This window comes from Malaclemys terrapin, chromosome 2, assembly GCF_027887155.1.
Source record: "Malaclemys terrapin pileata isolate rMalTer1 chromosome 2, rMalTer1.hap1, whole genome shotgun sequence".
NCBI lineage: Eukaryota > Metazoa > Chordata > Testudines > Emydidae > Malaclemys > Malaclemys terrapin.
Genome location: NC_071506.1, coordinates 233,517,022 through 233,542,914, shown reverse-complemented (window position 1 = coordinate 233,542,914; position 25,893 = coordinate 233,517,022). Strand labels below are relative to the sequence as shown.

Below are 25,893 nucleotides of genomic sequence, written 5' to 3'. Positions count from 1 at the left end.
TTTACGTTTAACACAGTACCCTACTGTATTATTATTTTTTTTTTTTGGTCCCTGATGGTGTACTTCTGGTTCCAAAAGTGTGGTTGACTAGTCAGTTCATAACTCTGAGGTTCTCCTGTAAATCAATTAGCTGTTCAGTCTGCAAATCACTTACCCAAAGTTGCAGACTATCACATACTGGGCCTAATTATGCCTTTGGTTACAATGGTACAGAACAATAGTAAATCAGAGTTGCACCAGGTAATCCATATACTGAGATGACTTTGGGCTATTTTATCTGACGTGACCCCATTACTCATCTTTGGAAAATGTTTGTTATAATGGCCAGTGCTATGAAAAGGTAATTCTTTTGGTACGAACCCCTTTCAACAATTACCAAGTAGCACAAGGTTTAATACAGACATCTCTCTAGAAAAAAAAATACATCAAACCCTGAATTGCTCTGTTGCACTTATGTTCAATAATTCAATTCTTCATGGACAATGAGACACAACAGGCTGCATTAGTCATCAGTAAATCCAGAGGAGCTGCTTTCTGTTCTGCTTTGTTAATTACAGGATCAGCTTTCAATAAATCTCTAATAACAAGCTGTATGTGATCATCAGTGCAATGGAAATCCTCCTATTACTTCTCAGCACAGCCAGAACTGTGCTCCTCTAACATATCTCTGGATACAGAATCTCTCACTAGCAAAAATAGACTGACATCCTCTTGAAAAGGAGACTTTGGTTTCAAGAGGCAGAGGTCAGCTTTGGTTGGGTGCACAGCAAATGGTGTGTTAAGGAATCTTAAATTGGAATGTTACTGACCTTTTTGATCAACAACTCCCTTTCCAACTCCCCACACCAGGAAAAAAAAAAGAACAGAAATATGGAATACATACCATCAAACTTTTCTGGAACAACACAAGTATCATCATAAAACTGTCTAGGTCCCTTTTCATACATACAACCTGTAAATTGAAGAGAAAAGTTTATTTGCTAGATGTATGAGTAATGAAGGGAGAAAGCACATTGCATATTGTCTTAAAATATGTGTTAAAGCAGAAGACTGAGAAGCAAAATATCTGTCTTTTACTGGTAATTTCTTCTAGTTCTGGACTACTTCCATTAAATGTATAAAATGCCTTTACTGTGCGCTAACAAACTTCATTTTGACAAAGGCCCCAAAGATGCACCTACTGAAGTCAGAGGACTGCCACTTTTAAATGGGTGCAGGATCAGGCCCAAAGAGAACCCAAAGAGATTTTTAAAACAGCATTCCAAACTTTAACATGTTAGCTAGAGTCCTTAACAGGTGACTGAGATTGTCAAACCAACAGACTGGGGAGCAGCATTTTAGCAGGATGGGCTAAGCAGGGGGGGGGCAAATTTATGAGAAGTGCCCATTCAACAGCTAGTGCCACTGGAAAGAATATTGAGTAAGTCCACATTTCAGCTGCTTGTATCCTATCTAACCTTTGGTACTAGTATAGGTTGCAATGATTTGGCACATCAAAAACACAGGGATAGAGCAGGCGGCAGTAGAGGATGGAGTTTTCTAAGCAGCACAATAATTCGTGTAATCTCCAAATTTCTCCACTAAAAAAATCCCAAAAGTTTCTCTTGTACAAAAGGGACATAAAAAATAGAAAACTTAACTTCTGTTCTATTTGGGTGAGCCAGGAAGCCTTCTTGCCTCATGTAAATGGAATGGCAGCTAGGCACTTCTGAAAGGAGAAGAAGACAACGCTAGTCAAAAGACTGTCTGGAATTGAAAGTGTGCAGGTTATCAATGAGACAGGCTACAGATAGAAGAGTAACAGAAAGGGACATAAGTCACAGCGAGGGGGAACCTGTCAACACATAGTTAGCATTTCAGAGCAGCATGCACAAAGCATGGCAAAAAAGAAAAGCATAATGTGTGGAACATTGATCTTGTCTAACACAGGCACTTGAACTCAAATTTTTATCATAATTAACCTTGTTAAAGGTCAACTCCCATGACAATCACACTTCAGTGTGATTACAGACCAAAATACACAAGTCAGAATTAATTTTCTAAACCCCACACTTATGCATCTAGGTCTTTTGGTAACCAAACTGACATAGCAATGATTTTGAAATCAATAGCTCGCCAATCATAGCAGAGACTAATAAACCACAAAATATGGCATAATTACCACAGGGAATGCCTGGCTTCTGAGCCTGGGTTTCAAGTTCTGAAAGTTTAAAGGCATTTTCTCTAACTGTTAAGACACTTTAAAACACATTTAAGGAATTCAGTGGTATTGATTACCATTTTTTTTACAGCATTCTGCACTTTTAAGGCAATACAAATGCATATAGAGTTTATCATTTCTACTATCTACGTTGCCAATGTTTCCTTAAGCATGGAAGAAGAATGAGAAAACCAAACAATACTAATTAATATGGTATGCTCTGTGCAGACACCCATCTTTGTCTTTTCCCCTCACCTGACTCTATCCCTAGTTATACCCCATGCAAACAAACCGGACCACAGATGGTTGCCCTTCTAGTCCATTTTTTTAACCTGCCTATTGAATACCAAAAGTCTTGCTTAAGAGAGTCTACTTGATCTTGTGATAAACCCCTACCCTAAGCCATGCAATCTTATAATACATGACTCTGGAAGAGATGCAAAGAGAGGTCAGGAGAAACGAACATTATTCTTCTAACATTGTCTACAACCCCTTTTCAGAACGCAATTCTAAATTTCACTGTTCACTGACTGGTGATGAGTATCAAGGGCTTGGTAGGATAAGAAAATGAGGTTTTACACTGAATTCCCACAGCAAGCACAGCACAAGTTAGTAATAAGTTTCCTCTAAGTGTCTGAAAGCCCCGTCCCTCTTTTATTTCTTGTTTTCCCTATTAAGCATTCAGTACTTGTCTCCTTGGGCTCTAGTATTTCAAGCATCTTTTACAACTATTCTGAGTAATCACAGGAATCAGTGATTCAATGTTCAGACAGGTCAAGTGTAATTTTGTACACCAGAAGTCAAAGCTGCAAGCAGTGGTTCACAAGCAAAGAATCACTCAGGTTACCAAACAGATTAGATTTTAAGAGAACGGAAAAAGAATCTATGTAAAAGGAGGAAGCTTGAGAATTGAAACAGACGTTATTTTCTATTTTAGGTAAAAATTCACTAATATTGGCAACAAAACCTATTTGCAACTCATGATGCTGGCTCTTGCAAAATGATCTAACTGACAGCACAAGGGAGCTATGCATGTATCTATCAATACAGTTGTGTTTTTAGCCAAACTTGGTAATATCTCTTGTGCGTCAAAATCAATTATAATTAACATCTGGAGACTTTTTTTTTTTAAGACAACTCTTGTTTTTACCAACATTGTTTAAATGCAACCGAACTCTAAGATTAAATACTCCATAGAGGACTAAAAAATATAGTAGAGAAGAATCTATTCCTCATAAAGTAACTAAAGTCTTGTTATTCTAAAGTGCTATCAGTTAATTTATGACTATCAGAGTGGGTCAGACTCTAATCAAATTGTAGAAACATTTCCAAAGTGATTATTCAATCAAATGACTAACATGGTTAATTAGAAGCCATAAACATTGCTCTGAAGTTCATCAAAGTAATGACTTGCCCAGAAAAATTACTCCTAATTAAATTGCCTGCTGCTTTCATTTCAACCTTATCTAATAAAAACTCCAACCAATGAAATTTAACATTGCAGTTTTAAATTGTACTAAATGCTTAACTAAGACCCAGAAGTATTTTAACTAGCTAAGCGGAGTTACTTCAAAAGCAAACATTTTAGAGCAGAAATTGCAGAGCAATTGTGTATTTTCTTCTTGTTAAATTATGGTCTCAAGAAGATAAACGCAATAGCGCAAAGGCATGGAGCTACTTTCAGGGCACACTGCAAGTAGTTGAGGTGAACTGATTGTATCACCTTCAGATCTTTTAGAGGCTTACAGATATTAAATAAATATGCCTGGCTTTTGGATATGGAACCCACATGTGGCACATTCTTAGCTCATATTATAAAGTTCTATCACCTTACGAAGGGAAGAGTCCAGTGAAAAAGTAAGGATGCATAAGGAGTGCTATTAATCTGGAACACTCTGAGGTCATGCTGGTCTCCCTGAACCCTAAGAGCAATAGAGCAATCGTCTTAAAATAGTGAAACTAGCCTTATTTCGTACTGTCCTGACACCATTACCCGCTCCGCCCCCCAGTAAGTGTTATTTTAAAATATATAATCTTGAGACTGCAGCAACACCTGCTCTTCGGGGAATGCCAAGGAGGAACTTGATGAACTATGCTGTGCCTTCATCAAGAAGTACAAAGTAAGAACCCAATCTTCCTCCCACTGAAAACAGGGAAATCAACTACTAACTCCAGTGCGAGCACGGTCAGGTCCTAACTGAGCAGCTCATACTGGATTCTGTACTCAAATAGGGAATAAGATTAGACCCTTCTTGTTTAGCACACTTTCATATTAATATACTGCAACCTGAGGGACTGTCACAGACACAAAAGGAGTGACTCAGCGCTCTTGAAGTCCACTTCTCAGACCATGACTCTGACTGAGATGAAGAGAGCAAGGGCTACTTGCCCCCAATACTCCCTGTTGTGAAGAAGTAGGTAGAGTGGGACGCATTCTAGCTCCACCCTCTCCCACAGAGTAATTGGCCTGCTGCACAGGGGAAAGTCAGGTTTGCCATGAGAAAGGGTGAAGTAACTTCTTCCTCCCTCAGAGCAAGGGAGAAGAAGAGGAGGAACTGGGAATTCGAATCACAATTCATTCTCAGGTCTCCTCCTGGCACAGTGCAGCTCCACAGCACCCTAACAAAATAAATAAATAAAACTAAATTAATGGAGATATCCTATCTCCTAGAACTGGAAGGGACCTTGAAAAGTCATTGAATCCAGCCCCCTGCCTTCACTAGCAGGACCAAGTACTGATTTTGCCCCAGATCCCTAAGTGGCCCCCTCAAGGATTGAACTCACAACCCTGGGTTTAGCAGGCCAATCCTCAAACCACTGAGCTATCCCTTCCCCAAGGGCAGGCTGCAAAATTGCAGTCTAGCCCTGAATGATTTAGTACCTATCCCAGAATAAATGGATTTCTGGGACAAAACGATAGTTCTATTAGAAATCTGAAGTTCTAGCTTTCCTAGAAGAAATACTCTGCCACTGAGCTCCATTGCTCTAAAAGGGGCAAACCTTCTGGTTCACACCTCTTTACAACCCATAGCAGATAAGGGTCTGGTGACAACGATAACACAGCAGAGATTAAATTCTGTACAAAAAACACAAAGCAAGGAAGCACAGATGTGATTCTGCCCCCAGTGGCAGTAACTTATATTGAGCCTGTAAACAAGTCTCGCTTTGATCAAAAGACCCCATCCACAGACAAAACCTGTTTTCTTCCTTAAAGTCAGAAAATAAAATGATAGTATTGGCACTGGGACCATGCTCTTGTCTTCCTGTTTACTTTCCTAGTTCTTCTCTCACTTACCCTCTGGGACTGGATAGGATACTATTATAAGAATGGAAGCTAATCACTAAAACTTCAAGGGGTTTGGCTAGAGAAACAGCCAATCGTTTAACTTGACCTGACAGCATTTCCTTCTGAACTGTTCTTTTGGTCCTTAAAATAAATATAAATCCATCAGCCCCTCAAAAGAAGGGCTATGATGTAGGTCAAATCCCAAACTTTCATGACTGTGGCTCAAATCCGTAGCTGTATTTGGTTTCACAAGTAGACACACACATTCTGTCCCTCTGCTCTGCCTGCTGTTGTTATAAGTGGGCAAGACAGAAAAAAATCAGTAGAATTTTTTCACCTTTTCTTTTCTAGGCTCAAGAGCCCATTTTAGTTTTTAAAGAAAATGTTAAAGTTAGGACAGGTTATATTTTAGGACTCCCAACCTCAATGGCGTCTCATTTTAATAAAATAATAATGTATATGCACATAGTATTTATCATCTGTGAACCAGGAGCACTTCAAATTGAAATTAATATACTGCCTATGCACCAGGGTCATTACATCTATCACTAAAATGCAGCCAGCTCCAGGATGGAAAGTAACATCTGTTTAATACAGCAACTTAACCCCAACAGTTTAGAGTGTGAGGCGAAGAAGAATACAGTAATCAGCTGAAACCACAAGGGGAATTTTTAGGTAGGCAGCAGGATGGATTTGATTTAAATCATGATTTAAAGCACGATTTAAATCACTAGTCAGGAAGACTCGATTTAATCATGGATTTCTACATAGAAGTGCATTCTTGTTGGTTGTTAGAACCTTAATACATATTCTTCACAACTCAGAGATAGACATCGGTTTCATTTTTAGAAGGTACACACTATACATTTTTAAACAGTGATTTATTTTGAAAAAACCTATTCAGATTTGTTTTACAGCTATATCAGAAAATGAATGAGTGTTTGGTTATCTCATTTACCAAAGATAATTGAAGCAGATATTTATGAAGTCATTGGGAGGTGAGCTACACCTCTACCCCTATATAACATGAATTCGGATAGAACGCGGTAAAGCAGCGCTCGGGGGGGCCGGGCTGCGCACTCTGGCGGATCAAAGCAAGTTCAATATAACGCGGTTTCACCTATAATGCAGTAAGATTTTTTTGGCTCCCGAGGACAGCGTTATATAGAGGTGTATCTCCGATTCAACAGGTTAATCATTAATATTTGGAGGATTTTCTTGCTATGCTGTATTAGGAGGAGAACATCACCAGACAGACATTTAAATTGTTTTATTTAACTAAAACAACAACGTTAAGTATTCTGGATTTTTTTCTTCAACAGCAAACATACAATATTTTAACAAAACAAGCATATGTCCCTCGCTTCCCACATTTATCTCAAGACTTCTTCTCCTTGTCCAGATCTATTGCGCCCCCCAACAAACTTCTATTGATTGAACTTTTTGAAACCTTGTACTTTTAGAGAGAGGTAAGGGATTGACCCTGTGTACACAAATTTGCAGAGGGACAATAGAGTTGAGGTCTGTTATTTCTCACCTCTCTATATTATTTATTTATTTTAAAACATTTTTTGCTGTTAACAAGCATGTTACCTTTGGAGACATAGGTTGAGAACTGCAAAACTAAGCATCTCTGATGGTATCTTCTAGACTGAACACTGAGTCCCATTGGGTAGATAGAAAGATTAACCTAAATAATCTATAAGAACATAAGAATGACCATACTGGGTCAGACCAAAGGTCCATCCAGCCCAGTATCCTGTCTACCAACAGTGGCCAATGCCAGGTGCCCCAGAGGGAGTGAACCTAACAGGTAATGATCAAGTGATCTCTCTCCTGCCATCCATCTCCACCCTCTGACAAACAGTGGCTAAGGACAGCATTCCTTACCCACCCTGGCTAATAGCCATTAATGGACTTAACCTCCATGAATTTATCTAGTTCTCTTTTAAACCCTGTTATAGTCCTAGCCTTCACAACCTCCTCAGGCAAGGAGTTCCACAGGTTGACTGTGCGCTGTGTGAAGAAGAATTTCCTTTTATTTGTTTTAAACCTGCTGCCCATTAATTTCATTTGGTGGCCCCTAGTTCTTATATTATGGGAACAAGTAAATAACTTTTCCTTATTCACTTTCTCCACACCACTCATGATTTTATATATCTCTATCATGTCCCCCCTTAGTCTCCTCTTTTCCAAGATGAAAAGTCCTAGCCTCTTTAATCTATACAGAAGCTTGTGGAACCCCATAAGATTGGGTCCCTAATCCATGAACTATTGGAACTCATTTACAAAACTTTTCATAAACATTACATGAATATATTATCTCATACTATAGAATTAAAATTTATAATCCCTATGCCATGATGAGAGATCTTTGAGCTATAATGTATCTTAATTAAAACTATCTTTAGATAGGTTTTTTCCTCAAAAAGCATTTTATCAAAAAAATCAGATTTTTTATATTTAAAAAAAAATTATTGCTTTTTATCCACCCTGGTAGGCAGAACGCAATGATTCCAGCTGCAATACAGCTAGATCACCTCTTGCTTTTTGGGACCTTCACATACCACAAATGTGTAGGGCTTCGGTGTTACATCTCATCAGATGGACAGCACTTCCACAATGCTGTTTAAGGGACAGATTTTGCAAACAGATATACACCTGTGGACCCCTACTCCTGCTGCCCAGCAGTAAAGATCCTTGCACACAGATCTGTTGGAGGATCAGTCGCTAACACCATAATGTGGGATTTGGTACAGTCTTGAATGGGGCCAGGATTCAACCCAAAATGTAGACATGTTGCAGTTCAGACAAATGCCTAATGTTCTTTCTAAAATCTTAATTTAAAACGACATAGATTGCTTTCATCTGACAATTCTACTACAGCACTTCAACCCAATATTGTTTGGCTTGGGCAAAAATATTGCACAAGAGAACAAAGTAATTTTGTTAAATGAGAGCCTCTGTATTTTAGTAGCATTGTTATATATCAAATAAGTAGTGTAATTTGCTCCACCAAAAAAAAAAAAATCTAATCTCAGAATTTATGGTGACTCACTCATTTAGTTTTCTGGAAAATGAAGACACACCAAGTGGAAAACATAATGAATAATTTTTTCATTCTTCATTAGACAGGTGGTAACAGCGGAGTAAGCTCTTCCTCCCTGCCCCAGTCTGTAGCTTGTCTGTCCAGGGATCTCACTTATATCCTGATCCTGCAAACACCTGCGCAGAACCCCATAACATTCAATGGGACTACTCTCATGCATAAAGCTAAGCACACAGGCAAGTGTTTGCAGGGTGCCACCATGGTGCTATGAATAGGAGCAGTGGTAGCAAGACTTAAATCTGCATGCAGAGCTCACAGGATCCTGTTTGAGGAAGGCTCAAAGAAAGGCTCATTTCCCAAGGCTCTACATTTGAATTATTCATTATTTTCCACCTGCATCCCAGTATTACAGAAACACTCTTATGACACACACAAAAATCTTCCTAAAAGGTAACCATGGCAAGATTAATTCTTACCTATAACACCTAACATAAACCTATCAGCAAGAATCAGATTTAGGCCAACCAGTTTACATCTAAGTGAAAATAGTTAAAAAAACAAACTCTAAATAAACATCTTCCTTTCCCCTCTGAAATGCACCAACTTTGGTTTCTATAGTGAAATGGGGCTTCAGTATGACAACATCATGACATCTGGTCTCTGAAAATATATTTTCAAGACAACAGTCTGGGCAACATGTAACTTTATACCTAAGAACAGAAAACAAAGGCTCCGATATTAAAATCAGAAATTAAATTCCACATAGATCTGATCTTTGAAGGATATTTTAAAAGCAGATATTCATTTCCATCACTTTCATTAACTTTAAAATTTGTTTTGAGTTTAAACATAACTTTCCCTTTAAATTCAACAAAAAAGCAAAACGGACTTTTTCTCTACTTCCTTCCTTTTTTTTTTTTTTTGTGAGCTTACTGCAAAAAATGTCTGTGTTGCTTTTTCTCCCCCGCCTGGTTCCCTGCCTGTAAAATCTAAGTTGGACAAACACTGCATGGCTGAAGTGACATATTTGAATGGAATTCAGACCAACCAGTTCCTGTTTATGTTTCTGATTTGAGAATGTAGGCTTCTCATTCACTATACATTAGAAACACACCAAGGCCATAAATGGTGTCAAGTTACATGCAGGCAGGGCCAATGAGCATTAATCATTACTTCAAGTCAACTGGCAAAAGCAGCAGCTGATGGAACACTACACTCTTTAGTTCTATATAAATGGACATTCCAGGGTTAGTTTTTTTTCCCCCTTCAGCATCCATTTTATGAATGAAACTTCAGGCTGTACAGAGTCCATTCATATAAAAGCTGCGCTCACAGGGTTCAGCCCCTAGGGATCAATCGGTCTTGGGTAAGGCTGATGTGATTGGTTTAAGACAGGCTTCAGCCTTCCATTACTGATTTAAAATGCAGCTTGTGTCCATCTGACCTGCGTTAATGCACAAAGAGTAAATCCAGACTGTACTCTCAATTCTCAAATCAAATCATTAGCCAGTGCCACTTACTGTAACTGTAGATTTAGAGGATATTTATCCATTTCTTTGAAAAACAGCAGCCAGAGGACAACTTTTTAGTTTTTTGTTGTTGCTTTGAAATGAAAAAATACACAATAGATATTTTGCTGTACACAGGAGAAAAATATGTTGCTGAGATTTTCTTTATAAAATAAGGTAAGAGTAGGAATAGCTTGTAAGATTAGGTCCTAGCTTTTTAAGGACAGAAATAGCAAATATTTAGAGGAAAATAGCTATCCAGAAATCAAGTGAGACAGTAAATCTGCTGCTTTAACAATGACCTCCCAACAAGTCCAAGTATTTCCTGCACCTCACTTAGGTCATCACATTGTTTTCCACTGTTGTACACATCTGACTGAGGATATGTGCACTCGTTGTTTTAGGGGCAAGTTTTACACCGAGCATTTAAGCAAGAGAATGAAATCCAAGCTCATTTACTTAAGCAACGCAGCGAAGACAAGCTCCTGAAGCAAGATTGTCAGGTATTTTAACCATGCTCATCTATTCCAGGAAGACTCTGGGGAAAAAAGAAGCAATGCTGGAAAATATATAGGGTGAAATACTGGGTGGCAAAACTCCAATGGGGCCAGCGTTTCACCCGTAGCCATGATAGTGAACTGAAAATTATATATGTTGTTGCACAACAGTATGGTGATAAAAAGGACGTAATTTTGAGCTGCACATTCAGAAGCACTAGGAAAGCGTTAGTTCCACTTTATGGAACACTGGTGAGACTATGCAGAAAATACAGCACAGAGTTGCGAGCAGCATAACAACAGAAGGAGGGAAATCACATTAAATTTGAGGAAAAGCAGGATTAAGAGCTAGCGGATTTATAAAGCAAGATTTCAACAACTAGACACACAGACAGACAAGGAGAATACATGCAAACTTCCTACAAAGATTTAGAGGTGGTATGTTAATACCAAGGAATTGTTTAGTACAATTCAAGGAGGTATAACTTGGAGCAATGGAATGAAATTGATCAAAGGAAAATTTAAGCTCATTATTAAGAAATATTTATTAACTGTGAAGTCTGTTAGAGTATGGAATAATCTTCTAAGGGAATAAAAACAACAACAGGAGTAGTAATAATATTTAACACTTATATATTTAGGCTTGGCAGAATTCAATTTTTATTTTTTTATAATTTTGATGGATAGTATCAATATTTATTTTTAAACATTTTCCCCGATTTTTATCAAATTAATTGTTCACAGTGGTGGGAAAATATGAAGGTGGGGTGGGGCCATTGAGATGGGGAGGGGGGTCAGACAATTATTATTTCTACCCCGAATAAGTAAAAAAAAAAAAAAAAAAAAAAACTAGGCAAATAAAATAAGTCTCCAACAAATACATTTTAAAATAGTTTTGCTTCAAAATTTAATTCAGCCTCTCTACCAGTGTGGCACAGCAGGCCTCCAAATTTAAACAATGTCACCAGCCCTCTCCCCTCCCCCAGTGATGGCCACAAATGCTGAACAAAGCATGGGAAGGAATCTTTTTAGTTTCACTCACATTGACCTAAGTCTTTTAAAAATGACAATGACACTTAAACACTATTTGGGGGGGGAGGGGGAGGGAGAATGGGTCGGGGGGAAGTCTAAAACGTTTTATTTTGTTCCCGTTCTATCTTTAAACACACACATATAACATTGTAACATGGCACAAAAAACTAAGTTAAAAGAACATTAAGGCTGTAAAGTCAAGCACTCAAAAAGTTAGGACATGTCAGAATTAAGGCTGCCCCTTCTGCCCTGCTACCTGCACCCTGTCCCTATCCCACTCCTATCTCTGACCAACCACTGGATCTTTGTCTCAATCCCATTCTCCTCACCCAGCCAGTCCCAGCCGCCAATCCTCAAACTTCTAATGCCAGGCCCATTCCCTCCCTTCCCCGGACACTCATCCAATCCGTCTCTCTCCCCTACAATGGCTTCCAGTCCCCCGCAACCCACAACCCCACTTCCTGTTCCCATTGGCTCCCAGTCTCAATCTCCCTCTCCGGGATACTCATTCAATCTCTGCCTCTCTATGGCTCCTTGTCCCAGTTCTTTGCCCAACCAGTCCCAGTTCTCCCCCTACAGTCTCATCAAATCTGTCTCCCCTACTCCTCTCACCTCTTTGCCTCAACCCATTGGTTCTCAGTCCCCATCTCTTTGCCCAGCCAGTCCCAGTCTCCCTCAGCCTTCCAGACCTAGTCACTGCCCCTGACTAGGACATCTAGTTCCAGGCCCCTTGCCCACCCAATCCATCCCCACTCCACATCCCAGTCCCCGTCTCTTACTGCTTCCCTATCCCAATCATCTCCCTGTCCTATCCTCCCCCCACCAACGTCACACACACTTTGCAGGTCCAGCTCTTATCCCCTCTGTGTATGAATCAGACAGCTTCATTCTGGGCCCAAAGGAGTCATTGAGAGCACATGAGAGATAGGTTCCCTGCTCTCAGTTCCAGTACTTGGACCCAACCTGGCCAACAGCAGCCAAGAGCTGCAAGTGTAGGGAAAGCTTCCCAGCTGCTGCTGCATGCCCAGTGCTAACAAAAGCTTTGGGGAATTTAGGCGCTAAAATCTAAGACGTCTCCATTGAGATATAAACTGTGATTTTTCAAAAGCTTATAACTTGGCCGACTTTGGGCATATTTTCGCATGGATGGCAAAGGCACATCTGTGACTCAAAGGCCACCCCTGTCAAACAAACTCCCTGCTCCACAGCATGGAAGCGCTAGAGCTTTTCAAATAAAAGTTTGCCAGATTTTCTTAACGTGGCCAAAACAATGTATTTTTCACTAGCTTTCTCTCTCAGAAATGGTGGAACTGTTTTAGCTGAAAATTTCAGCTGTTTTAGCTGAAACATTCAGCCTGAGGAAGACACCCAGTATTGAAAATCGCAACCCAAACAGTTAATGTTTGGCAAAGCTATGAAGAAATAAAAACACTGTCTTATAAGGGTAAGTGACAGGCAACCTGAATAATAATACATTTTGTATGGCATCAGCATAGCAAACAGCATGACAGAATGAACAGTGCTCATACTTATTTGTTTTCTTTGAATAATTCACTGGTCGTAGAAGGTGAAACTTATATTATTCTGGAATTGTAAAAGGAGTCATTTTAAAAGCAGATATTTAATATTGCACACATACATAGGCACAATTGCGGTCAGATTCAGTGTACCTCCTGGTATACCACTTGGGCCGTGCTGTTGTCATATTTCATAAGATCAGAATAGGGTCAGGCCCTGATGGAAACTACCTAGAAAAAATTAGGCCAAGATTTTCAAAAATGGACATCGGCTGCTAGACTCCTCAATCTATACTTATTTACATGCTTGGTTTTAAAAAGTTACAAGCACATAGAAGAACCATTGAGGTGCCCATATATATATATACAGCGTCTAAAGCACATTGGGGCAGAGTCTCAGCAGATGTAAATTGTCATAGCAAAATTGTCATAGCTCCTTTGACTTCAACGGAGCCGTGATAATTTATACCAGATAAGGGTCTTACCCTCGGAGTTAAAAGGTGCTGTATAAAATGTACAATATTATATACATCCATTAAGTGACAGCCAGAAGATTTAGACTTAATTTTCTGTTGCAATTCAACATATATGAGAAACTGTATTTTCCAAGAGGAGGAGGAGCGGGGGAAGGGGGGAGGAGGAAGGAGGGAGGAAAGAGCCTCTGCTCTGTTGACATTTTTCTTTTTTTTTTCTCTTTCCATTATCTCAAACATTCTGCAATAGAAATTGCATACCTGCAATTATAATTACAACTAATTGATCTGCCATTTCCCATGTCATAATTAATGTCATGTTTTAATAGAGTTATAATCATTCCATAATAATGCTTTTCATTCACCAGATTTCCACAACGTATAAAAGTATAGTGCACAAAAGCAATGAACTTTTATGAGGCTCCTTTAAAAACATCCCAAAAGGAACATCTTCAGTGAATTGCAATGAACTTTTAAATATGTTTCAGTATTCTTATTTGAGCTGCAAGGAAATATCATGCAAAAAAGATTTTCCACTCTGGCATTTGTCCCCCCTCAACATCCATAGGTGAAAAATGAAATCAATGATTCAGTGACAAATACATTATGTTTCCTAAGGGGTTATTTAATGTACTCTTAGCAAAGATGGAAAAATGATGGTTTCTAGAGAACAGATGGCAGCAAGACAAAATATCAACAGACCACAGTTGTTGACTGCAATTTATGGAGTGTACAGATGTGTCAACTTAAATGCAGTGATTCTAAGGCCAATAAAAATACTTTCTGATACCAAGAGATTAATTTTTCATGACCACTGGTTACACAGCTATTACATTTTTAAAAACTCTAATTATTCATCTACAAACGAAACAACAACTTTGCTTGAATGTCATTACTCTAAAATGGAACATTTCTGTCACTGGCAGTGAAAAAAGAGAGAGGTAAAAGATTACACATCTTTCTTTCAGATTAAATTTCCCTTTTCAGCTCTAAAAAGAAAATTTGGAACAGAAATGAAAATTAACACTGCCTCAGATTTAAAGTAACAGTATGCAATAAGGAGATCCCTTTCCCTTGCCAAGTATGAAGCATGCATACAAAAGAGCCTTTCTTTAACCCTTTAATTTAGTAGGATGAATAACAGTGCTTTTGAAGATTGTAAGGGACTTGTGAAGTCCTCTATTATCCACGACCATGTTAACTGTGCTGATAGTCTCTCTCGTGCTGCTCTGTGAAGAACAGAGGTACATGAAAACCAAAACCAGGGATCTCAGCAACCCCCCAATTATGGAAAAGTTCAGCTCTGGATCTGATCCTTTGCAGTTCAAGCCCATTTCTACATTGTACTTCAGCTTCAAGAGGAACCCCCATCAGCCCCCAAAAAATAAATTAACCAAAAAAAAAAAAAAAAAGATTAGATGGCTTTCAGCTTCTCTTTCCACTTAATCTGCTACCTGTCACACAACAAAGGAGAAGACAGCCCTACATTGTAAATTCTTGTGTTCTAACATCAGCTAATTAAAAACAAGCACACTATAATGATTTGCCTATGAAAACACACTCACAAAGGTTAGTCAGCTGAGTGGATCCATGGAGAAGACATTAAAAATTATTCTCATATGCAGTGGAAATACAAGATAATTTATTATGGACTGAACTTTCAAAGGGGCTTCAACTCAGCCTCCATGTGGCCTTTGGGACAGAAACTGAAGCTGGCAGAGAAGCTGTAGAAACTGTTTAAGCAAGTACGGATGCACTGGGGGAGGAAGGAAGTAATATGAGCCCAGTCAGGGCCATCCTTCACCCCACTCCCCAGAGTGTCCCAATGAAGAATTGTGCAGGAGACACACCCCTTCCCCCACTTCCACTTCAGGATGCACTGGGACCCACATGGTGCCTCCCCTCACAGCATTGTGGTCTTTGGGGAAAAATGAAAGGAGGAACCAGTCAGAGACCAGAGCCAGCAGAAGCACCTTAAATGGGATGGAGGGACACTGAGAATATTTTCTAGTTTTGAATGGAGTGTCTCTACCTTGTGGTAGTAGACTGTTTGCTCTAGCCCCCAGCTGCCTCATCTCAGTTTCTCCACACCTGTCCCTCACACCTTCCTCCCCATCTCCTCTCTGTCTTTCATATTTAATTTCTAGATAGTTCTATAAACTGAAGTCCTCTACAGACCAAACATGAGAAGACAATTGCAGTGCAAGGTTCCCCACACTGCTTTACCAGCATTATTATCTAAAGAGGCTACTCTGCCAAGCCTAAATGAATGAAAGGGGTTTAAAAGCCTTCAGAAAGAAAGTCTGAATTCAGATGCATCTAAACATCACTTAGAATAAAGACCAGTTGGCCTAACCCCGGTTAGGCTTTATTATTTTATCCCACAGAACTAAAGAAAAAAGTCTTACCTACCTGAATCATATGCAAAATCTCTAGGTTCCTGTTTAATCATCAGAGGAGGGGGGAAATTTTGATTGGCTGCATTGCCAACCATGGCATTGTGTTCATAGACTGGATCATGGTACTCCTGCTTAAAACCTTGAGGCGGGAAAGGGATGTTTGGCTCAGACATCTGGCGTTGGTATATTGGGCGTCCTTCCCTTGACATTGCAGGCAAAGGCGGGAAAGAATTGCAAGGTTCGGAGAGCTGGCGGCGAAATCTATGACACAAGTGAGAAAAGTCACTCAAAAGTACAATGGCAGAGTGACTTGGTAACTCAAGAGCCAAGATGATATATAAAAACAAACCAAAACCAGGTATAATTTTTAAACTGCTTTCTTTTATCCTTAATCAGCAAAAGATGGAATTAAGAAAAAAAATTAAAAAAGAGTCCACATTTTTGGGCCCAATTCTCAGTTACTCTGTCCCTAAAAATGGGACAGGAATTCAGAGGGAGAAAGATGGCTTTCAACTGCCTTTACATTTCCCATACGCTGGGGCTGTTTATGGTCCTGCCTATTTCCAGCATAAATTAGAGCAACTCTCAGATACACTCTAATTCCCAAGGCCCCCTATGGGACATGGGAAGCAGAGAAGAGCCCTATTATTTTATTAGTAGTAAATATTTATATTATGGTACTTCCCAAATGTCCCAGTCAGGATCTGAGCTCCATTGTGCTGGGCACTGTATAAAAAGACTACACACAATCCCTGTCCCAGAAGGTTTACAGTCTAAAAAGACACACACTTCCTCAGCTATTTCAACAGGGGCAGTGAGCAGCATTGTGCCTTACACCAGCTCTCCACATGGGGCAGGCCTGCACAGAAGACACTCTCATGGGGGTGGCATAAAGGCACCTTAGCGAATCAGGTCTTTGTGTTTATGGAAGAACAGAGAGCTGTATCTGTTTGCTTACAAATGCCATCTCCAAACAAATAAAGATGTCAGTGGTAAGATCTGGGTATCATTCCACAAAATTAAAAATCCTCAATTGTCTCCTCATAGTGAATAAACCATGGGAGCTTCGCCTTTCAGAATTGGTGTCATATTCCTGTCTCAGTGGGGAGGACTTTTCACCCCTCTGGAAAAAGGAGGCGTGCACCTTGAAAATCCCACAGACCCAACAGATCTACAGGGAGACCAAAACAAAATAAAAAAAAAAAAAAGAAAAAAAAGAAAAAGAACACAGCCCCAAGGATGGCTTTCCTACTCATACTGCTGTCATGGAAATAAGGGTCTCATAAGAGTTCACTGCTCCCCCAACCATTTGTACACAATCTTCCTCTCCAAGGGAAGTGGAAGCTGTGGAGGGGAGTTAGTGCACCAGAAAGGAAAGGAGCATGTTCCATGATCCCCCCTCCCCTGGCTCTGGCATGTTTCCCCCCACAAAACCTCAGAGCCCCAACTATGTGTGCTGAATTTGAGCAGTTGGGCTTCTGCAGGTTTAGAGATATGAGGAAAGAGGTTCAGTGGCATGGTTCCCCAGTGAATTATACATTTTCACGCGGCTTCCCCACCCTCCCATAAAGGGAAGTGATCAGCCAGCCCCAGGTCGCTTGGTTTTGAACAACCGTGGTGGAGATGGGACCTATTGCCTCTGTGCTGATCCACAGAACAGCAACTGGGATATTTTTGAAGTAAACTGTTTGTTTGTCCTGCCATCCCGCAACCAAAGGTATGTCTACACTTGAAAATGGGGGTGCGATTTCCAGCTCAAGGAGACATATTCACCACTGCTCTGACTGAGTTAGAGTGCTAAAAATAAAATGTAGTCACAGCAGCACAAGTCACTAGCTGCCCCAAGTCCCTGCCCATCAAACACTCTAGGAATGTACATGGCGTGGCTAGCCCCTACTGCTGCTCACACTGTTGTGGCCACACTATTGTTAGCACACTAGCTTGATCACAGTGAACACACAATTGTCTTCCTGAGCTGAGAATCAGACCCTCAGCTCTAACTGTGGACACATCCTAAAAGAGTAAGACAAGAAGTTATTTAATACAACCCTCTTCAAGAGAGAGATGGAAGTTTCCCTCTGTCAAAATATATACGACCAGGAACCAATGATTTTTCAGTTTCTTTTACTTTGGGACTGAACTAACTCGGTTCATGCAAGTAAACTCAGATGCTCGCATTGAGAAAATTGGCTGGAGAAAGAGAGTAGGATTTGATCGTTAGGTCAATAAATTCTTTAATATAAATCTTATGCAGTACACATTTCAAATGCAAATTAAATCTATTAAACTTTCATCAAAACACTGCCATGAACCCAAATATTTACTGTCATGCGTAGAAACAACTGAAGAATAAGGTAGCAATGGAGACTGAACTTTAATTAGTCTAAAAACATTAAGAATATTCCACTCTGCAGTGGTACACTGTAACATTAGGTTTTGCAATTCCACCTACACCTGCACAAAATAAACTTAGAAACTCAAACGTATTATGAAATAGTTAGGCTGGCTGGCACTGCATTCATTTCCCCTCTCTTCCTTTTTTCATTAGCCAAAAAAAGAAACAGAAATTATCATTAAGAACTGTCAAGGAGTGAATCAGAAAATTGCAACTTGAAGTTAAAATAAGAAACAGGCTCACTTGCAAAGCCTCAAAGGAAGTTAATAATACTTGTTGTACTGGAAGCTTTGTATGGAATCAAGCCATTTGTTTATACAAGTGAATTTGATTCCTTTTAGTACTTGTTAGGACCATTTGTCCCCCATACACTCATGCCTTGTATGAAGCTGCATGTTCTTGAGGCTGCTGTTATCCTAAGCCACAGAATCTATGGTCCAGAGAAATGTACACCCATTTTATATAGATACATACAATCATATTCAACCATAGAACTGATTTTTTTTAAACGACAGTATTTTTTGAATACACTAATAAAGGAAGCCTGCCTCTCTCCTACCAGACCTGTGCAGAATGCAATAGATCATCCTGCAATCCAGACCTTTCCATATGCTCCTCACAAAACTATTTACAAGATCTGAATACACACCACTGAGTTCAGTAAGGGAAGTGAGGAATGGTGGGAGGAGAACATGAAACAAATTCAGGATTAAAAACAGAAAGGAAAAATTACCTTCCACAGCAAAATGTACCATTCTTTGGAAATAAAGAAGAGTGAAATTTTTAACCACAAAACATTACCCTTACTCTTTGAGTTTATTACTTGGGGCTTTGCTAAAAGGTTGTGCACTAGTTATTTCTTCACTGAAGGGAAGCATAATGCAAAATGTCCTTAGGAGGGTGTGCATCAAACCATATGGTAATACAATTAAGACATCATGTGACAAACCTATTATAAAGCTGAGTGTCATGAGAAACTAGACACACTGCAGAAAAGGTATATGTGAGCCTCTCCAAATGTATATGTTAAGGCTGAAATGCAGCTTCCGCTATAACCTTCCTTTTCAGTTGCTCCCAAACAAAAATCTGTTAATCTGAAATAGTCCATCTTGCTCTCTGAATAGAGAGCAATTGAACGTTCAGCCAAACCTGCTCAGCCCTCTGAGTTTGGTGTACTTACAGAAATACACTTGTTCAATGTCCTGCAATCAAAACCACAATCTGCCCTCTGTTGAGGGCCTGCACAGTTCCAAGCAGCCCAAGAAGGATGGGGCAGGACCCCGGTTAAGGCAACTGAATGTGTTGATTCATTGCCTCCTTACTCCATCTCCTGCCAGTGGGGCTCATATAGTCTCAGACAGAACTTAAAGTTGCCCCAGCAGAACCCAAAATAGGCAGCAAGAATGGAAACACCATCAGCCCTCCCTGGAAATGAGGCTAGGGACCCCTGCAAACAGCAGTGCTTGCTGGTGCAGGAGCTTACATGCATCTCCTGGCATAGCAGGGGTGAATCTGACTCATATGCTCTATGGAGTAAGATCTTAATTTTATTTGAACATGGGTTGGGGTTTTTTTTATATTTCTGAAGCGCTAGTGTGTTACTCTGAACATGTGTGTATTTATGGGTATACACACTATTTAACAAACAAAACCATGTTCAAATAATAAGGTTAAGATCTTACTTATATTCGCATACAAGCAGGTAAAGTGACAATTGCAAAAATAAGAAACTCCATCCTGAGCATATGTGCTGCAAAACTTAGGCACAGGGGAGTGAGCTAAGAAAGACCATCCATTGTCGGGAGACCTCTAAAATAGCAAAACAGAACAAGGTGACTTAAGGGCACAGTTTCAGCTTTAATTCTGGATTTTTTTAGCTTCTGTGGGTTTTACTCAGTCTAATGTTGTTTGAACATGGTTTATTTTGGCAGCTTAAATTTCCTCTTTATAAGCTGTTGTATTTCAAAAAACTCTCAAAAAATAATACTCACCCTTTCAGGGAAGAGTATGCAAAGTGAGACTACACTCTCTAACAGCAACTCCAGAAGATAAACATCTATTCAGATATGTGGGTATTAGACAATCTTATATACTTATTTGTTAGCAAGGGGCCAGATTCTGAGACCCTGGTTCTCAGATTCTGAGACCCTCACTCCTCAGGTAGTTCTATTGGCTTCGATGAAATTACTTGAGGAGTACGGTACCACTCATGGTAAGTAAAGGTGGCAGAAACAGGCCCCTGATACACTGTAGTTTCCACTCTGAGTTTCCACTGCTGAAATCTCAGGCTGACAGTCCCCTGTAAGGGAGTTACAGAAATGCAATTATTGAGGATGCTTCTGCCACCTTTAGCCATTACTGACTAGTATCTTGGTCCCACTGATTTCAACAGGAAGAGCTATCGAGTCAAGTACTACTCAAACCGAGGAAGGGTAGCAGAATCAGCCCACAGCCTTAACTATCAATGCCAAGGGACCAACCCAATGCCTTTTATTGTGGTCATTAGGATATTGGTTTTCTGTTTTTTTTACCTGTGATCCATAGGGAAGCTGTTCTCTTGAATGGACTGGGATGGAGGGAGGTGAGTAGGGAAAGCCCGGTCGGATTTAGGAGTCTGAGCTGAGTTTGGGGATGCATGGTGCAGTGGTGACACTGGAGTGCTGGATGGCGTTGGTGGGTTAGAGGGCCTCATTCCAACTTGTGGCTTCTGGTCATAGGCACTAACAGCAGAGTGTGGGGGGGAAAAGGTGAGAAGTTAATTTCTCTGCAAATAAAATGAAGTACCACAGAAACATTATCCTATTCATCTTCCTTTTATTCTGAGGGCACCTGGTGGAGTTCTCTTTTCTGTACATGGAAAAGTACAGAGAAAAATTAGTCAGCAGTTACACATGGTGATCATGTTCTTTGCCTCTGTGGGGCAGAGATGTATTTTAAAAAGGATTTGGTGTTACAGGGAGACAAGCATAAAGAAAGTTTCAAAGCACAGGCAGCTGGACCAGAGTAGAAAGAGCCTGCCCTGCTTTCCAGTGGTCTGCACAGACCTCAGAGTGCGACAATAAAGAATGCAACTGGAGAAAAGGAATCTGACCCAGAAAAATACAGCTCTGTTAGTTTATCTACCCACACGCAGATGTCAGTGGCCTCCACTGATGAACTTTTTCCTCTCTCAAAACTGAAACACTGATCCTGCAAACACTTATCCATGTGCTTAACATTATTCACGTTTCCTGATTCTGGAAAACACTAAAGCACATACGTAAGTCCACTTCTATTCAAGAAAGGACTAATGGAGGTGCTTAGAGTTAAGCACATGCTTAAGTGTTTTCCTGAATCAAGACCATAGGTAGTCCCGCTGAAGTCAGTGGAATTACTTGTGTGCTCAAAGTTTCAGCATCTGTGGGGGCTAAAACAATAAGGGGTCTAAAAGGGTACCTAATAGGTGATAAGGGTCACCGTGGTAAGTAAAGCAGAAATCCCCAAGATTATTCCTCTGTGACTGAGTTTCATCACGTTTGCAACAGGGGTGACCTGTCTGTCACATGAAGAGGTAGATGTAGGTGGTTTTGCTGATACCTATAATGGTAGTGTACTTATGTGAACAAAAATTCTGTGCTGACTGGGTTGAAGATTCCCAAAACATCAATAAGACACCCAGCAACTGCTAACATTTGAGGAGAAAAGGAAGACAGAAATGTGAACCAAAATAACATCCATAAAGAATGCAATGATATTAAACTAAATTTTTTATCTCCTAAAATAATTAAAACATTTACTATCTATCCTGATTATCAGAGGGAGACCACTTCCTTCTGAAAAAATAAAAGTATCTGCAACGCCTAATAATATACTATTTTTATACTGTAATTGTCCATGAATGCACACGTATATCATCTGCAAAACTCGGCAAATACCTAATGTGTTGCTCAGACCTGCCAATCTCTCGCCGGTTACCAGGAGCTCTCTCTCAGCCTAAAGTGCATAATGCTTTTTAAAAGTACTTTCAACACAGCTCGCAGTAAATAAGACTCCCTCCCCCATTTTTTAAACTGTGGCTATATCTAGCGGAGGAGTGCAGCCACGAGTATTTCAATGAAAATTATTGCTTTGAAATGATTAAGTGCTTGATAGGACTGTAAACAGTTTCATCAGTGTTCAGCTAAATGCATTATCTCATGAGTCTGTTATCTGCTGAAGAGGTAACTTTTATAAGATCTCTATTTTGGTTTTATTTCTCTTTAATCGGTCCTCATTTAAATCTGCAGTCCTCACTGAAGCTACTATAAAAGTAATCCTGGCTATTTTACCTGACATTGTACAGGCACTTTTCCCCATAACTGAACTTGAATGGCTGTTCTTGACTACAAGCAGAGCCAAGTTCCGAACATGGACTATGGGGTTCTTTCTTGATTTTCACTGGGAGACCATGAAAAGCCACTGGAAAGGAGAAAAAACAACAACAAAAACATGGAGTTAGAAACCAAGCATGGTATTAAACAGTGTGCATTATCAAGCAAGTTAGATGCTGCTAATGAAACACAATTAATTAAACCACTGTAATAATAGACACAGTTTAAGAAATGAACATTTCAGGCATTTCTTTGGGTGTCAAATTGAGAAATAGACACCAGAGATCCCTTGCATTGGCTATTAGCACTTTTATTGTTTAATAGAATGATGGCCAGGGTCCCATCTCACTAGCAGGAAAATAACAGCCCACTTATATTTGGCTTAGCTACTGTAAATGTTGTCAGAGGCAAAATACTTCCCAGGCACAAAATGCTTCTAAGTAATATTAGCGTGGTAGCTTTCAGCTGTAAAGGCACAGTAGTTCACTTTAAAGAGTAACACACCTATTACTGCATAATTAATTTCTCATATATGAGCCTCAAATACAGCACCACTAATTTTTGTGGTCTCACAAAATATGTGAAAATTTGTAATAAAATTTATGAAATTAGCAGATTACAGGCTTAACAGTTGATGTTATAATAACAAAGTAATGTCAGAAAAGTACACAATAAAAGCCTTATATATTTCACTAAAAGATTTATTAGCTGAAATCCTCGCCCAGCTGAAGACAATGGGAATTTTGCCATTGACTTGAATGGGGCCAGGATTTTACCCAGTTTATTCAAAGGCAGCAAGAGGAAGGGATGGGACAGAAATGGGCTATGAATGAGAAGCACCGGGTTTATCTAGATTGGGCAAAGAGGTCAAAGTCAGGTTAGGGCTAGCTAGCTAACCTCAACCTTTTCTGTAGTTCAAGGTCCACCTTAGCCAAAACAAAGGTAAAAGATGCTAATCTGCATCTACAGGAACACCTTGGGATTACCTCAACCCCTTTTGCTAATCCACTAAGGGGGAAAAGAATAGGGGCATGGGAGCATAAAAATGTTAGAGAAGAGCTGTCCTGAAAGACAATTTACAAATATATTATTTTTTTAAAAAATACAGTCCAATACACAATGAGGCTACAATTCCATCTCTGGACTCTGTTAGCATGCCTAAAACCTTTCATCTTAACTCTTGTGGTCGATGATATCACCAGAACATCCTGTTGAAATATCAGCTTACGACACCTGTATCACACTGGGATCCTTCTACAACCCTATACCTCTGGGGAGTTTTAGTGACTTCTGTGGGACTCCAAACACATGCAGGGCTCCACGTTAGAGAATCTCAGTGCAGCATCAGAGCATTATTATGTACCCTTAGGCTTCACATCATTCCTTAGCTTGCATGTAATCTTAAAAGTGACAGTTTGACAACATGTGCTACCTTCAAATATGTGTGGGAGGGTGGCAGGGGGGAGTTGAGCATGTGCACACTCATATACATTTTCCTAAGGTAATATATATTGCAACAGATCGTGCAGTCTTCTTAAAAGTGAACGTGCACTAGAGGAAAACCAAGGGCAAGTCTGAATTAAGGGTGCCAAAATTTCAATCAGAGGTCAAAATGTGGTCCATGGTCAGGCTTTTCCTGTCACTGAAGGGTAGAACAATGCTGATATGCTACAGGATTTTATTGCTGGTGTACTTTAGCCACAATTTCTATGATGCAAGTACAACAGTTGTGTGCATTTACCTTTAATCAAAGGATTTGGGGCCAAATCTAGCTCTCATTAATCAGGTAATAAGTTGGAAGAAATGCGACTCCATGTATGATTACAATGAGCAAGATCTATCCCTTTATGTAAACATATATGCAAATTAGTTGTGGCCCTAGAGCTCTTGATTAGTTGCCAATTCTCTCCACTCTATCACAGAGTTTGGGTAAATCTGTCTTAAATGAAAAAAAAAGTAAGAAGAAACTCAATCTTTCTTTAAATACAACTTTCTCCCCCTCTTAAGGCTGGACTGTTCTCTCAGTTATTTACACAGGAAGAAATTGGTGTAATTCCATTCACTTCAACAGAATTACATCTGAATTCACACCCATGTGAGAGCAGGATCAGGTCTTTATCTGTGTGCTAACTCCTACACCCACCTATCCACCCAATAGGAGTCAGCATGTAGGTCCAGACTCCACGTATGTCTCCACCACAAAAAAAGGTGTTCACAACTCGGGTTAGCTAGCCCATGTTAGCTAATTCGGGTTAAAATAGCAGGGAAGACACAGCAACTTGGCTTTTAACTCAAGTTAGCAGCTTGAGTTCAACCCCACGCTTCCTTATATAACTCTAGCTGCTAACCCAAGTTAAAAGCTGAGTTGCTGTGTCTTTACCACTATTTTAACCCGTGTTAGCTAACCCATGTTAAGGCTAGGGTGCAAATTATTCTGCAATTAAAACCCCTGGCTAAACCATGCCAGCTGACTGTGGCTCACGGGACCTGAGATGTGGGGCAGTTTAACTGTGGTATAGATGTTCGGGCTTTTGCTGGAGCCCAGGCTCTAGGACCCTGCAAGCTGGGAGGGGCCCAGAGCTCAGGCTGTGGCCCAGTTTGCCCAAACATCTATTCTGCAAGCCTGAGTCAGCTGGCACGGACCAGCCACAGGTGTCTAATTGCAATGTAGACATATCCTGTGTGTCCTGGCCACGGAGACTGTGTTCCACCTCTGACATGCCCAATAACTGTGACTCTTATCTTAAGTCTGTGAATTGTTTTGATTTGAATCTATTGTGAGTTAACCTATGAATGCAACAGGTTTTTTATTTTAAAAGCCAACAATTGCATATTCACACAAAGGCCACATGCTGCTCTATTTTCTCTTTTTGACTTTACTGCTTCCTCAGAGTTAATCTGTTATGAAAAATGACTTCCCTTATTTATTTTTAAATAACGGGAGTACAGAGACTCCCACACCGCAGCCCTGCATGCAGAACTGGTTGGGTATTTCATCACAGTGCTGAGAGCCTGAACGTCTGCTAACAGGCAGTTTTCCAGCTCACTGGCACAGGCACAAGTGAAAGCAGCACATTCATTTTGTGCAATTTGCTTTACCTTCCCACATGGAGTTGGTGCACGTAAAAGGCTGTTAAGTACTAAATTATTCCTTATCAAATCACCATCATCTGGAGTCATGATCAACA

At 39.9% G+C, this 25,893-nt stretch overlaps 1 protein-coding gene across 3 annotated transcripts in view; it reads right to left on the bottom strand.

Annotated features, from left to right (window-relative positions):
- The window catches only part of ETV1 (ETS variant transcription factor 1), a 73,092-nt gene that overhangs the window by 12,696 nt on the left and 34,503 nt on the right, over window positions 1-25,893 (bottom strand). For all 3 annotated transcript variants that reach the window (XM_054020300.1, XM_054020301.1, XM_054020302.1), the window contains 5 exons: window positions 22,664-22,793; window positions 20,888-21,076; window positions 15,975-16,222; window positions 1,642-1,708; window positions 884-954 (listed from right to left, as the gene is read on the bottom strand). In XM_054020300.1, coding sequence (XP_053876275.1) covers window positions 884-954; window positions 1,642-1,708; window positions 15,975-16,222; window positions 20,888-21,076; window positions 22,664-22,793 — 705 coding nt within the window. The remainder of the gene's footprint in view (window positions 1-883; window positions 955-1,641; window positions 1,709-15,974; window positions 16,223-20,887; window positions 21,077-22,663; window positions 22,794-25,893) is intronic.